Genomic DNA, 15,914 nt, shown 5'->3' on the forward strand with positions numbered 1-15,914 from the left:
GTGGGTCATGTTGTCGTCGCTGGACCGACGCCATGTGCATATTATCGTCGGCTTTTTAGTTGTAGCGTAGGTTTTTGATCAACAAAAAAATAAAAGATTCTTGTAGTGAGACTTGTTGTAAGTTATAAATGACAGTGTAATTTGTAATTTGTAATTTGTGATTAATTTGTAATTTTTATTAATCTTGTTAAGAATTTTTGTAACAATAAAATGACTATTTTAATGTAAGCTCTACAAATTTCTTAAAACAGTTCTTCTATTACATTTTCTCCATTTCAACATATTCATATTTGTGAGGTTTGTACTTAAATAATATTTTATTAATAAAAAGTTATGAGAAATTCTTTTTGAGCTGTATTATAATCTTCTATATATATATATATATATATATATATATATATATATATATATATATTTGGATTTTGATGTTTGCAAATAAAAAAAAAAGTATATGAATTATATCAATTTTATCTTCTCAAGTTTTAAGTTAATTTGATTGAATTTAAATTATAGGAGTTTTGAAACAACAAGTAACAAAAGTTTTGAAAACTTCTTAAGTATTAAGTTATAACTTTTACGTTGTCTTAAAAAAACCCTTTAAATTTTCTTTTTTTCTTTATTTTGTTGCTTACTATATGTGAGAATGGTAAAAAGGGAGCAAAAGCAAAATCTAACTGAAGCATTAAGGAACTTGTGAGTTTATGATGAGATAAACGGCCACTTTCGTCTAATTAATATGCTTAAGTGAGTTCATTTTATGCAGAAAGCACAGAATAGAGTTAATGTTGAATTGTTGTTTGAAAAAAAAAAGGAATAATTTGGGAGATTCTTGTGATGTTAGGTTAAAAGATTCTTAAAGGGACCCAGCAGTGTTGTTAATGAATGGCATGGCATGCATGTCTGGTCTGGTTTTTGCATTAAAGAAAGCCTTAAACTTTGGACAATGAAACTTCCACTACCTCACTCTACCATTCTTTTCTTTTCTCTTTGGATTGTCGTCACAATGCCGTCTTTTCCCAACCTAAAGGAAATAAACTAATAGGGTCCCACTCGGTGGGAAGTGGAATTAGAACCCTTTCTTGGTCATGCCCTAATTATCACCTCCAACACTTCCCTCACTCTCCCAAATGGGTAAAGATCCTTCCCACCTTCAATATTTTAATTCCTTTCTTATGTTCCATGATACTTCTAAAATTTTAATGTGAATTCAATAGTTCGATGAAGTCGATATTGAATAACTTGTTCGAGATCTTAAGTTGACTAGAGATAAGGTGATTTCATTGTATATAAGTGAGTAAATCTCACCTTGCAAGTCGATTTTGTGATTTGAGTTAAACTTAAATTCATTTCTTAATAAACTGAGTACAAACCTCACCTTCTTAGTCAATTTTGTGAGATTAAGTTAAATTTAAAGTTCATTTCTTAATATGACTGAGTAAGTAAAAATAAGAATTAATTTATTATATTTATTTGAGTCTTTATTATTGCTAGCAAAAAAACAACAACAGATAACTGAATGTCAAAACTACTCTATGTATTTATTATGATTGACCTTCTATTTTTTGGTAACGATCTCTATTATATAAGGAAGATTAATCGTGATTTATGTTATTTTTAGGAGATACCAATAAAATTATTCCCAACCACCTATATTTAGTTGATCCTTCATATTTTCACAAGGAGTCTCTAATGAAGATATGTGGGCGATACTTTCGAACCCATATTATTTTTATGGCTCGATATTTTTCTAATCGGTCGTCACTTACTCGTAATTTTTGTTAATTTCTTTCTCTACTATTTAAAAGATTTATCTTTGAGATTATTCAGTGGGTTGTTCATATTTTTACAAAGAGACTCTAATGAAAATATATGTAAGTACTTATAGACCTATATTATCTTTATGGTTTGATATTTTTTTGAGTCGTATGACATAATCTTTTAAATAACCATCATCCATGTAGACAACAATCTACATGTAATATTTAGCTGACAATGAACAATTTAATTATAGACAACAATCTAAATGTAATAACATTAATTATGTTTTAATTTTATTTGAGAATGATTTTAAATTATGTTTTATTGTGATAGAAAATATTTGTCTCTAAATTCATGTTAGAAATATATAATGATTAATTGGTAATGCTAGATTATTTTTATAAGATAAAATCCGAACTAAAATGAACTTATATTCTTAATGATTCTTTATTTAGCTTCTTTAAAATATTAGGTTTCAAAATTTTAGATTAAAAGATGTGATTGAGAAATAAATTATATTAAAATTGATCAAAAATATTCTCTCATAAAAAGTTAACACCAACAAAATCAAATATTTCGTATTAATAATAAACCTACAAAATTGAGATTAAGTTTGGTTGAGTGTTTAAATGGTTATAACTTAAACTTAGTTTAAGTGGTACATAATTTGTTACACTTTGTTTCCTGTGAAAGATATGACTTGGGAAAAGGAGGGTGTTGAAAGAGAAGTTAGATAATAGTTTATTTCAAATTAAATGTATAAGAAGGGCACAATTTCAGGAAGAGAGAAATGATATTATTTTCCTCATAAAAAATATTAAATTATCAATACATCAATTAATATGTTATAATTATTGATCATAATCCTCAATTTTGTTGTTTGTTGTGTTTTTTCACTTTAAAAAATAATATTACAATTTATTGTAAATATTACATAATTGATGATTATGAAAGGTTTTTTTTTTCAAAATATTTAAAATACAATATAATAAATCAATTTTGGTATGATTTATGTACTTTACTTCAATTGATTATGAGGATTTAAACCTATCAAAGATAGAACACAAAAACAAGAGAGCACAAAGATAAGTTATGCACCAGTTTTGTTTTTTTTTTTAAAGAAATAAGTTTAAAGTGTACAAATAAAAAAAATGATAAAAATTAGAATGTAATGAATCAAAATAAGGAAAGATAAGTTTTGCACATAGAGAATTTTTTTTTCAAGTTAAAATCATCAATTATGAATTATAAATAATTTATTATAATAATATATGTCAAATAAGATTATAATATATATATATATATATATATATTTAAATATCTTTTTTTCATCCTCTGTACAAATAATTTCATTTTTTTCTTTTTCTTTTTCTTTTCACTCCCACACTTATAATCTTACGATCACAAAGCACTAAAATGTAATAATTAAGAATATTCTTACTATTATTTTGGTTTAAATAACATTCTTTTCCACTTTTCAAGACAAAATTTTAGAAGATTGGGTGATTGAGAGCTAAAAAAAATTTAAGGGTGGGCAAACAATCCAATTTTTATGATCCAATCCACTTTTTCTCTGATCAATCCATTTAATATTTATTTTATTAAGAATTCAATCTATTTAAAATTCATTTTATTGAATCTGGATTTCAATATGATCTACATTTTATATATTTAAAATGGATAATCCAAAATATTCAATCCAAATTCTCAATTTATATTTTTTGTTAGGTTAGGCTAAAGGTCGAGACGGACTAGTCCAAATTTAGTCGTATTTGACTGAGTTGGCATAACTCAATACGAAATTTGGTGGAATTTGGCCGAATTCAGTTAAGTTGCTCCCGATTGAAATTTGGCCCAGTCGGTCCTAGACAAAATTTGGAAGTATTCGGTCGAGTTGACCCCAACCCAAATTTGATTGCATTGGGCTGAGTTGACCCAGACAAAATTTGACCGTATTCGACCGAGATGACCGTGACCAAAATTTGACCATATTCAGCCTAGTTGGCTCCTGTCAAAATTCGGTCGAATTCAATCGAGTTGGCCCCGATTGTGATTTGGCCGAGTCGGCCCTGACCCAAATTTGGTCGTATTCGGGTAAGACGGCTTAGGATGAAATTTGGCGGTATTCAAATGAGTTGGTCACGATCGAAATTTGGTCATATTCAACCAAGTCGGCCACCACCAAAATTCAGTCGAATTCAATCTAGTTGGCTCCGGTCAAAATTCAGTCGTGTTGGCCTCGACCAAAATTTGGCCAAGTTGATTCTAGCTCGAATTTGGTCGTATTCGGTAGAGTCGATAGAGTCGATCACGACCGAAATTTGGTCGTATTTAGGCGAGTCGGTCCCGACCTAAATTTAGTCGAATTCAGTCAAGTTGGCCATGACCAAAATTTGGTCGAGTCGGCCCTAACCCAAATTTGTATTCAGCTGAGTCGGTCGTGAATTAAAACTGGTCATATTCAGTCGAGTCGATCCTGACCGACGAATTTAGTAGAGTCAATCCTTACCGAAATCTGTCTGATCAGGCCTTGACCCAAATGTGGCCATATTTGGCCAAGTCGACTCTGGCCAAAATTTGGTCGTATTAAGAAAAATCTGTCGTGGCCGAAATTCAACCGAATCCAGTCATGTCGATGTCGATTGAAATTTTGTCGAGTTGGCATTGGCCCAAATTTGGTCACGTCGTCCCCGACCAAAATTCGTTCGAATTTGGCCGAGTCAACCCTAGTCAAATTCGGCCGAGTCGACCCAGGCAAAATTTGGCCGAATTCCACCAGGTCGAGCTCGACCAAAATTCGGTTGGTTCTGACCGAAAGTTTGTCGAGTTCGTCCCATGCTGAAATTTGGCCTCATTGACCCCGACAAAAAATCTGTCAAATTTTATGGTGTCAACCCTATGAACACAAGTTTTAAAAAATTCTATTTAAATTTATTTTATGAAAAATAGATTTTGGATTTTGAACTTGATCCAAATATTTGGATCTGGATTTAAACTTGATCCAAATATTTGGATTTGAATTCTAAAAAAATCCAATCTATTTTTTCTGAAAAAATGAATCTGAAAAAAAAATTTAATCCAATTATTTGGATCCAAAATAAATATGAATTATATCATTAAAAATCCAAAATCCATGATATCCCTAACAAAATTAAGAAACTAACACGTACAAAATAAATGTCTGGTCTAAAAGATTATATAATAATTACTCGATTAAGCCAAACACTATTTATGAAGTGAAAAAAAATGTAAAAGAAATAGGCTATTATTTGATGTGAAAAATCCAGTACAATATACTGATAGAATTAACATCACGATAATGCTATTGCTGTCATATTAAAAAAAAGTGGAGTCTTTTAAATAATAAAAATAGCTTAAAGTGTTAGTTTCGTAGTACTTTTGAGTGCAACAAACAGACTCATAAATGATTAACAAATACAGAGAAAGCACGAAGCTACTTGGCTGTACTCCAGCTTCTAAGATGCTTTGGCTATCAATAAATCAGCACTAATAAATTAAAGTGCTTTTTGTTTATAGTACTGTGTACACACTGCAACTCATAGTGCTAACCTTTTTCATTTTGTTTCTATTTGAGGTTTTTAGGGTTTGGTTCAAACAGCAACATTGAATTCAAAGTTGATATTTTGATTCTTTATATTTATATATATATACATGTTGCTGCTCATGCTGATGATGATGATGCTGATGGTGATCATGTGGGTGATATACCCTTTAGACTATTGAATTAAGAGGTTGGCTTAGGTTTTATGAGGATGTAGTCATGCATGGCATCACACACCACCACCCATCAATGCTGTTGTCTCTTGGCATGATGACAGTAATTCAAGTTTGTCCTTGCACCCTGTTTTAGCTTTGAATCTATCTGGGCTTTTTACCTTTTCTGAATTCTAGATTCAATAACAATTATTATTAAAATATCTCCAACAGTGCCCCCACAAAAAAACTATTCTTTATTGTTTTTTTCACAACTTCCATTGCACAAGAAAAACCAAGATAATTTTTTATATTAGGTTTATGGTTACACCACCTTGGCTTTGGTAAAAGTAAATAAATATACACATACACATCAATTCTGTGAAAGATTAAAAAGGGCAAAAGCAATTGATACCAAACTAGTCAAAGAAGGAAGGAAGAATATGAAGCAGAAATTGGGGTTGCAATTCCATCTCCCTTTTTCTGCAAATGATTCTCTTCTAGTTTAGCATAATTAACTCATCAAACTGAGAGAAGAAGGGTTTATATTATCTCACAACATGGAATTTGATTCTATGATGTTCACAATGGTGTGAAGGAAAAATGGAAAAAAAAAAGGAAAAAAAAAAGAGACGTGTTGGATTTAAACTTTATATATTTTCTTCACAATAATTGGAGGTGCTTGTGTCTACTGATAAAGAACATGTAAAAAGTTTATCTTTTTCATAGCCTTCTTTCTTCATTCATTCATCATCTTCGTCATCTTTTCCAAAGTACTTTGTGAACTCCCTTTCTTCTCCAACTGTTTAACCCTCAAAGGGGACAACAAGTCAAGAAGAACCCTAAAAAAATCCTCTTTTGAATGGCCATGATGGTCGCTATCATTGTCAAAAATAGACATAAAATAAAATCCCCTTAGGTTGATCTCTATGGAAAAAAAGAAGAAAATACTAAACTCTCGGTAAGTAGTAATTAATTACCAGTGTGTTGTTAATTAATTTCTGATTAATGAAAGATAAGTAGTGTGAAAAAAAAAAATGATTAGGTAAGAGTTATGAATAAGATGGATGAAGCAAAAGTGAGAAAACCATGGCCTCTGATTGCATGATAATAATTGAGGAAAAAAGGAACCCGTGATTATGTATAATCGATAATCGAACCACACTGAGTAGTTGTAGAAGAAGAAGAACAACAACAACCATTGAACCCAACCCAACCACACATCCTTGTCGCTCTCACCACACAACACAGATGCTCTCTCCGAACACGTGTCACTCACACCTCGCGAGTACCCTCCACCCCCAACAAACCATACTCGCAGATCTATTCCCACATCAAAATAATCAAACTTTCTTTCCACAAACTTTTCTTCTCCGTATCCATCAAAACCCATTCTTTTTCATCAACCTTGTTAACAACACTTCTATTCATGCAGTAAAAGATCAAGTGTTCAACAGACATTTAAGAAAGTGAGATTCTTTCTATCAGTCCCAAAAACCAACCTGAATTTCTGCGAAGTCAAACTGAACCAGCATGTGTCTGGGAAATTCCAGAAAAAAATTAGTCTCGGTTTTCCATGTTGTTAATATAAGGAAATGTTAGCACTCATTTGGTTAGAGAATTGAAATACATAACAGAGAAGGAAGAGAGAAACTGGTGAATTGATTGAGAGAGATTTCATTTAACATAGAGAGGAGGACTAAAAATTATACAATTAGTTTTTTTTTTTTTTTCTTTTCTGAAGGTAAATAATTTTTATATATTTATATATATATATATATGGTGGTGATTATGAAAAATATATTATTGACGGTGGTGGTGGTGGGTGGTGGTCATACCCAGAGGGCGCCGACTTGGACGAGTTTGGGGACGAGGTGGCCGCTGACGTGGAGGGCGACGAGGGACTCGAGGCCGCCGACGGAGGCGCCGCCGATGAAGACGGCGGGAGTGCGGGTGGCGTCCGGGAGGGCCGTTATCTCGTGGTCGTCCAATTCGATGACGGTGGGGTTGACTCCGATGGTGGCGAGGAGCTTCTTCATGACGTGGCACATGCAGCAGGAGGAGCGCGTGAAGATGATCACCGGATGCTCCGATATGAGCCGCTGGATACGCGCCTCCGTGGATTCCTCGACGTCGATGGAGAGCGAGGAGGAGGACGATGAGGTGGTGGAGGAGTTGGTTGTGGCCGGCGTGGGAGTGGTGAGGTCGAGGCGTACGACGTCGTTTGAGCAGCGGCGGAGGCCTTGCATCGTGTGAAAGGAGAAAGAAGTGAGAGTGAATGAACTGAAATGAAAGGTTGAAGTGGTGGAGTTTTTATTTATAATAATAGTGAATAAAATTAATTAATTAAAAAGAAGAAAAAAAAAAAAAGAGTTGCTTTGTGGTTGCTTACATCACCATCTATACTTGTGTTGTGTGCTACTATTATTAGTTTTTTTTTATTTTATTTAATTTATCAACTCTATTTCTCTCTGCCACTCTCTGCTTCCTTGCTCTGCATGTTTTCTCCATTGGCTTCCCATCTTCATCTCTCTTCCTCTGGTTTGTTAAATAAAGTTTTTTTTGTCTCCACTTGGATCATATTTTTTCATCAAATTAGGAGCAAAAATAATGTTAATAAATAATAAAAATTATATTACTATTGTTTTTTATTTCCTCTGTTAATCAGGAGATTTCATGAATTTATCGGAAATATAATCTGAGAACTCTGTCCCTTCTCTTATTTTGACTTTTTTTTTCTTAATGTATTTTTTCGGTGAAATTCCAATTTCCAGAAAAATAGCAAACTTGTTTTGTCTTCTTCGTAACCCACTTGTTGCACTTTCTTAAGTGCTACTGCACACATTAATACAGGGAGGATTAATTTACACATCATTAATTAAAAAGATAAAAAAAACTTTAAGCTCACTAATTCTCAATTTGACAGATTTAATTGCAGTTTCTAAATTATAAATATAATTTTCTATTATGAAAATTGATCTTATAAAATTACAATTGCATCACTAACTGTTATCGATAAAAGAAACTAAAAATAATAATAAATACGTATTTTAAACAACCATATTAACTATGTAAATTTCTTTAACATTAAAGAAAATCTTTTAGAAATTCTGAATAGTTTATGGAATTGAAGAGCTGAACAAAACAAACTTGAATAAGTTAATGAACTGAATCAGCTACTATTTTTAGTTTTTTTCTTTTTTCGGGCAGATTAAGTGAGTTATTCTAGTGAATCTATTGGATTGTCACTCTGTTAATCATTGACAAAGTGTTCATATATTTTAAATCAACTGATTAATTATATTGGCCATTATAAATTATTTACAAAATGTAAACAATTTAACTCACCTTTAAACTCAATAAATCACAACTTCTCTCAATATATTAAAAATAGGTTATTTAAATTAATTTTCATTAACTTACTTAGGTACTAGTTAAATAATCTAAGTGCCTACACTTTATTTTTTCATTTATTTATTATATTCATATTTGTTTTTTTATCCCTATTTATTTTTCATTTCCCTTCGTCAAAATCATGTTTAATCTCAATTATTCTTATTCCACCAATTTATTCTCATCCCAAATATTTTTATCATCGTTATGAAACAAAGCAGTAGTGAAAAAAAACACACAATTATTTACTTTCCTTTTAAATTAATGAAATTTTCAAAAGCTAACGATGAAATACCCAGCATAAGAATAAAAACGCTGAAATCATAATATTTGTTTATTTTATGTATTCATATATATAAAGAAAAAGGAAAAGAGATACACGCGCTCTGAGGTGCGTGGGGCGTAGAAGAAGGAAAGGGTTGGGGAATAGGAGAAATTTGGCGGTGAAATAGCTATGAACGGTCACATGGATGAAAAGGAGGATGACGTCACTTTGACTTGGACGTGGAACCGTAAGATTGAACCCTGACGTAATCAAAAGTTATGTGTAGTAAAAAATAATACTGGTAAGAGAAGTGAGTTAGATAAGTGCTTTTATATTTAATTTTTTAACTCAAAATCACTTTAAAAAAACTCTTAGAATTTTAACGAAGTAATTATAAATATTACCTTTGTATTACTTATTAATGTTATTATATGAATGTCTTGAATAACACTGATTTAATTTTTGAGCTTATTAATTAATTTATAAAGAAGCTCTGATGACGTGGACGAGAGAGGAAGGGTAAGATCCACAGAGATGACATAATCATGGAGAGAATTAGGACTTTGGTTGTCACGGTGACGTTCCGGGAGTGACACGTGGCTTACCTTTTAGTTTCTTTGAGACAGGAAGTGTTGTTGTGGGACAGCATGCAGGGGAATGCAACCAATAAGAGGAAGGCACGTGGCGTGGGTTTTAGTTTGGGTGGTGGTGAGGGTGAGGTTATGGGATGTGGTCCCCAGTGAGCATGATGTGATGAATGTTAGGGAGAGAGTGATGGGAGAAGGTGGACCGTTGATGGTGCTAAATAAGTAAATGTGGTGTCTGCCATATGCTTTCTCATGACCATGTCTTGCGTCACCCTTCTCCTCATGTACCCTTTTACTCTTTTTCTCCACACTTTTTAAATATTAAAAAAAAAAAACTTTATTATCTTTACTTTTTCTCTAAAAATAAATTATTTATGCAAATGTTTTTGTTTAATATTACACGTAAATTAGAGTTCAGTTCATTTATTTTACTTATTATTTATTTTTATATATTTTTTAATTCATTAAAGCTTAAGATTTGTGAGATTTGTTTTGTTACCGTGTTAATTGTTTGATTCAAGAAATAGGATTGAGTGCGTTTTGATTATGTGTCAAAATGACGTATAATTAATCTTTTAACGCGAAATTAATAAGTGTTTGATTTTCAAATTAATTAAAAAGTAAAAAATTTATATTAAATAAAAAATAATTAATTTTTCTTCTGCGTGAAATTAATTCTTCGACGTTAAACCAAATATACCGTGAACCCAGATTTTTGAAGAACAAGAATTCAATTTTTACCTTAGGTCATATGAAATAAGCGCTTTTTTTTTTTTCTTTTCCAAACGTGGGTTTACATGTTGAGTCGAAGGGAATCACGTAATATCCTCTCTCACGTGTGGTGTAGTGGTATTATATGAACATGCATTTCTTAAACTATGGTTCAATAATTGACTTTTGCATGCGTGGAAACTTTAGGTTAAAATCTTCGGCTACTGAGTTCAACCATAATAATGGTAATGGAGATGTGGTCATATTCAAAACAGAATATGCTACCAATTACCTTAGATGCAACCAACACGGACGTGCCTTTCCTCTGTTTAACACAAACTTTTTATATGACTTAGTTTAATTTCCAATTCAATTAAGACAAAATTATTTTTAAAATATAAACATTCCTTTCTCAATATAATTCAAAATATCCATGTTTTAATTCTCAATTTATATAATTACATACATCTTACTTATTAAATGTGGACACCACAAACAATTATATAGCTAGCGCATTCAATGCTCAGATAAAGTTTATTTTCTAGGAATGACAAAATAATGCAGATAATAAATATATGTATCTATTACTCGCTTGGATAAGTTAAAATCGAAATATATTTATGATTGCGAAGGTTTATATAACCATAAAGCATGAGATCATAACAAAGATTATAAATTTTTAGATTCTTCTATTTATACAAACATTAGGTATATATCATCAAGTACACGTCATGAAGATAAAATTAATTCTTTTTGTTAATATTTCATCAAACTTCAAAATTTACAAAATTTATCATTTTCTCTATATTTCATTAAACTTAAATCATTTAAGTTAAAACAAAAACTAAAAGAATTTTCATTAGTTTTATCTTTGTTACTAAACACATTAATAAGAACATTCTCCCATCTAAAAGTGGGTAATAAGAATATCATCTCCTTTAACACCACCTTGGTTTTAATCAAAATAAATGTTTCTCGTGTATCAACAAATGCTGGCTGAAAAAAAATTAATTATATTAATTTTTACTTTAATGGTGTTGTGGTGTTGAAGTTTTGTATTAATTTTTAATTTGATGAAATGTGGTGATAACACACATAACAATGAAATTTTTTAATTAGATTAGCTTTTAGTTAGGTTTATGCTTAATTTAAGTTGAATTCATTTACTCAAGAAGGTGGAGAGGCGATACAAAAAAAAAAAAAAAAACGTAGATTTATACGATTTTGTACATGATCTGACCGATTTTATTATGTCATGATTATGCATGAAATCTAACTCGTAAACAATGTAAAATTGTAAGATCTTACGATTTTGCGATTTAAATCTCGATTTTGATTATCTAGACTACACATATCATGGTATCTAACTTGCAAAAACTCACTACCCACTAATAATTATTAGTAAATTTTATTTAAGTATTTTTTAATTCAAGTGATCAAAACAAAATTATCAATTAATGAAGAAGATATTAATCATAGAAGAATCCTTTAAAATTAGATTTCATATATTTTTATTTTTTTTATTTAGACCTATGACATTGAGATTATTTTGTAAAAGATTAATCTTTTAAAATTGATATTTTCATACAACTTTTAAACTTTCCTTTTAGAAAGAATAAGTTTATTTCTATTAATATTTTATTAAGTAATTTGATCTGAGTTATACTTAAAAATTAGTTTTTTAAAATCAATTTATATTTTAAAGATTTGTTTTTAGATAATTTCACTTAAAACTTAAAAAATATATATATAAAATTATATGTTGGTATCTATGGTGTTCGGAATGCAGATATAAAAAGATTCACAAATATTTTTTCACAAATATCTAACAAGTAGAAGAACATGGAACGAAATGAATTGTTTTACGCAAGATAGGTAGCGGATAGGCATGACCCATATCTAACTCGACCCATTGTTATTCTTACTATTTCCACATCAATTTAACTACCTATATAAATCAATTACAGCTACATAAATTAGTACAATGATACTAACTACAGTTACAAGTTTATATCAATCATACATACATTAGTGTATATATAATTATAGTAATATACTACAAGAAAATCTTTGAATAATAATAAATTTTAGTAACAACATATAATTAGTAGTTATAGTGACCAATTTATAAACTAAAAATGATTGATAACTAAAATAGTTTCAAAAGTTTGTCATTGATATCTAAATTGATTATTAAAATAGTTTCTCTTACGAATTTGTTTCTAACATTAACTATTAAAGTTTTAACTATAAAAAAAATTGGTCTCTAAATTGATTTTTATTTAGAAAATTGGTCTTTGAACATATTTTTATTCACTAAAATTGGTCATTATTTATAGATTTTCTTGTAATAATATATTTAAAGTTCTTACACTCTAATCCATTTATTGGTACTACTCTAGGTTTTTTAAGAATATCTTAAACACTTACCCAATATCTTAATCTTAATATACAATTATGAGTTTAGGTTAGCTTATCTTACCATAATTAATGTACTCTTACAAAAATTTACTCCAACAACAGAAGATCTAGGAAAGTCCGAAGTTTGATTTAAACCCCAAAACACATAGACAAATACTACTCTTAGTACGATAGAATGATGAGATGAACTCTTACAGGCTGAAGGAATTATTAAGTATTTTTAATGCATCATGATAATAGATTTGGGTAACATAAAACTACAATGCCATTGATTGAGACACACTATTTCTCTTAGCAACTCTTGATGAGATGAATATCACTCTAAACCCAAATCAACACAAAAAAAAAATATTTTTTTAATAATATCCACACAAAGTAACGATAAAAAAAAAAAAATCAGCACAAGATCTTCATCCTCATAAATATCGAAAGATAACCCTCTTTAATTTGACCACGCAAGTTTCAATTTGAATCGAAACACTCAAACTAATGTACTTAACATTTGTTTCGATGAGTTAAAAAACAAAACTAGTTTCACACTTGAATTGACTTTAAAATGAGAATTAAAGAGAAAAAAAAAGGAAATGTTGAATGTGATGATTTAATCTAAATTATGAAAGTTGTTCGGAAAAAAAATAGAGTTGTTTAAAGCAAGATGTTAACGTTGATTGGATGAGATGATTCTGAGATGAGTGGGAATAAGTGACGTTGTGTGAGAGAGGATTCAATAATGCAAGATGGATATTAATAGAATAAGAGTGGACCAAAAAGCTTGGGAGTTCTTATTTGTGACTGAAATTTCCATGGCCTTCGTGTGTGGAAGCGCCACTCACGGGGTCACCCTCATCACCATGCACGCACTATTATTACGCATTTTTTTATTCACATTTTATTTATTCTACTTCACACATACCACCCACTCACTTTCTTACCTTCTGCTTTTTCTAAACAACAACTTTACACCCACGTGAACCTTAATTTAAGATTCCTCACTCTCTACACACACTTTATTAAATCTTGGCTTCGGAAATTCATGCTCATTTTCTTATTTATTACATCTTCATCTACCTCTCAACTCTTAACTACAATCATTTTGGTACTAGGGTAACATAATTCGTTCATGCATCTTAGTGGTGGCAGAGAAGGAAAAAGGGAATTCTTAAGTGAAACATGGTGCTATAGAACTTGGAGAGTGAAGACTTGCATTATTCATTTTTACTTAATATAAGACTTACATACTTTTATTGAAATGTGAGTCTAACTTATATTAAGAGTTTGTCGAAAAATAAATTTTAAGTTTCACTCAGTTTCATAAAATCAATTTGTAAAATGAAATGTATATTTACTTATATTTATTTGGGTTAAGTATGTTTTTATATTCTAAACTTTGATGCACAATTGAAATTCATCCATGATTAAAAAAATTCAAAAAAATTCAAAAAAATGTGGAGCTGACACGTGACACATCTTTAACACCGTTAATTATATACTAACAGAATGGACACATTTTCAAAAATATGGACCTAATTGAGACTAGAAAAAATCTTAATACTTATTTAAAATTTTTCAATAAAAACATGGATCAAGGGAGTATTTTTACTTTTATAAAACTAAAATATAAAATAAAATTTATACGGAATTAAATTTGATTTGTTGGTTGTGTTTGAGGTGGTTGACTAAGGTTGATAGGGAGAGAGACACATGGGTGACGCAGGGTGAAGTGAGCGTGTCATGTCATTGGTGGGGACAATCTGACTTCATCTTCTAAATCTCTGTCGCCTCATCCCATCACTCTTTCTTCTTTCTTATTTCTTATGGAATTCCACTCTTCTACCTTCTTTACTATTTACATAGAATCAGAAAGGTAAGTAACAAGGAAAGAAAAGGAACCAGATTGTGTTTTCTTCTCTCAACTTTTACAACCATGTTTTACACCATACAAAACAAACTTACAAAATTAATGTATTCAAGAATGTATGAACATAATAAACTTTTAATCCTAACTTTTTATGTAATAATTTTAACCAAGCTTAATTTTATTATTTATTATTATTTACATTTTAATTTAATTATTTTCTATTACATTAATTAAATTTATTTTTTATTGTTTTTTCTCAATACAAACAATCTCCTTTATTAAAAAGGGAAGTTAAAAATAGCTACTTTTTGAATGGGTAAGATGACAAAAATAAATATGCAAAGGAGACAATGTGGATCGTTGTGTCATGTGTTTGGCTTCTTTTGTATAAGACACTTATGAACTACTATATCTGACTCCTCTTCCATAATTGCGACCTTGCAACACCTTGATTAGCACCACTTCAAAAAAATTTTAAAAATTTCACAAAGTTGTTCATAAATTTTTCTTCAGTGTCTCATAAAATGATAAAAATTAATAACATGTTAAAGAAATAGAGATTATTACTAACTATTGCAGAAAACAAACTATAAAAAAAAATAGTATAGAATAAAATACCGATAATGATAACAATAGTCAACATAAGGATACTTGTTGTATAATAAGAAAAGTTCTATCTATTCATTATTTTCAAATGTAACCCAATTATTTATATTAAATGGAAATGGTAATTTATTATTCTTTTTACTTTTACAAGTGTTAAGGAAGAAACAAATAGTTCATATATATAGTGGGATGATGTGCCCACAAATTTTTGTTAATTAAACTTTTAAACTTTATGATTAAGGGTTATGTACTTAGAAGGCTAATTAGACTTTATGGGAAAAGGAAAGGCAAAAAAAAAAAAAAAGTTACTTTGGTTGGTTCCTCTAATGGTGCATGTAGTGAATGTATGAAGGTGAAGTAAATGGAAAACACTTGTCCATTACTTGTTTCTAAAACCCTCACTTCTTCTTTTGCTTATCTAAAAAAGCTTCCCTTTTCTCTAAGATTCTCCTTTTATAAATTATTCTAAGTATATGCAATACAACAAAACAAATATAGTATATAAAGTTACCTAATTTTTATTACATAACAACACACATATTTTCACACAAAACAATAATTGTACTTTGGTCGTGTCATGATAATTGATACACACTTGTTG

General features: G+C 30.0%; 1 protein-coding gene across 4 annotated transcripts; it reads right to left on the reverse strand.

The window, feature by feature from the left end:
* Positions 1–6,109: 6,109 nt before the first annotated feature.
* On the reverse strand, positions 6,110–7,777 carry LOC114193428 (glutaredoxin-C6-like). Of its 4 annotated transcripts, XM_085665427.1 has the most exons (3): positions 7,311–7,777; positions 6,975–7,011; positions 6,110–6,350 (listed from the first exon to the last, which is right to left on the reverse strand). In XM_085665427.1, exons 1-2 carry the CDS (start codon positions 7,719–7,721, stop codon positions 6,991–6,993), a joined length of 432 nt encoding a protein of 143 aa, XP_085521553.1. In that variant the 5' UTR covers positions 7,722–7,777; the 3' UTR covers positions 6,110–6,350; positions 6,975–6,990. The 4 variants fall into 4 exon arrangements, with proteins under 4 accessions (XP_085521553.1, XP_027939023.2, XP_027939024.2 ...); XM_028083222.2 differs by lacking the exon at positions 6,975–7,011; XM_028083223.2 differs by lacking the exon at positions 6,110–6,350 and having other exon boundaries at positions 6,552–7,011; positions 7,311–7,776.
* Positions 7,778–15,914: the final 8,137 nt, after the last annotated feature.

The sequence above is a fragment of the Vigna unguiculata genome, chromosome 8 (genome assembly GCF_037176805.1).
Source record: "Vigna unguiculata cultivar grain cowpea cultivar isolate G323 ecotype 2 chromosome 8, ASM3717680v1, whole genome shotgun sequence".
Classification (NCBI taxonomy): domain Eukaryota; kingdom Viridiplantae; phylum Streptophyta; class Magnoliopsida; order Fabales; family Fabaceae; genus Vigna; species Vigna unguiculata.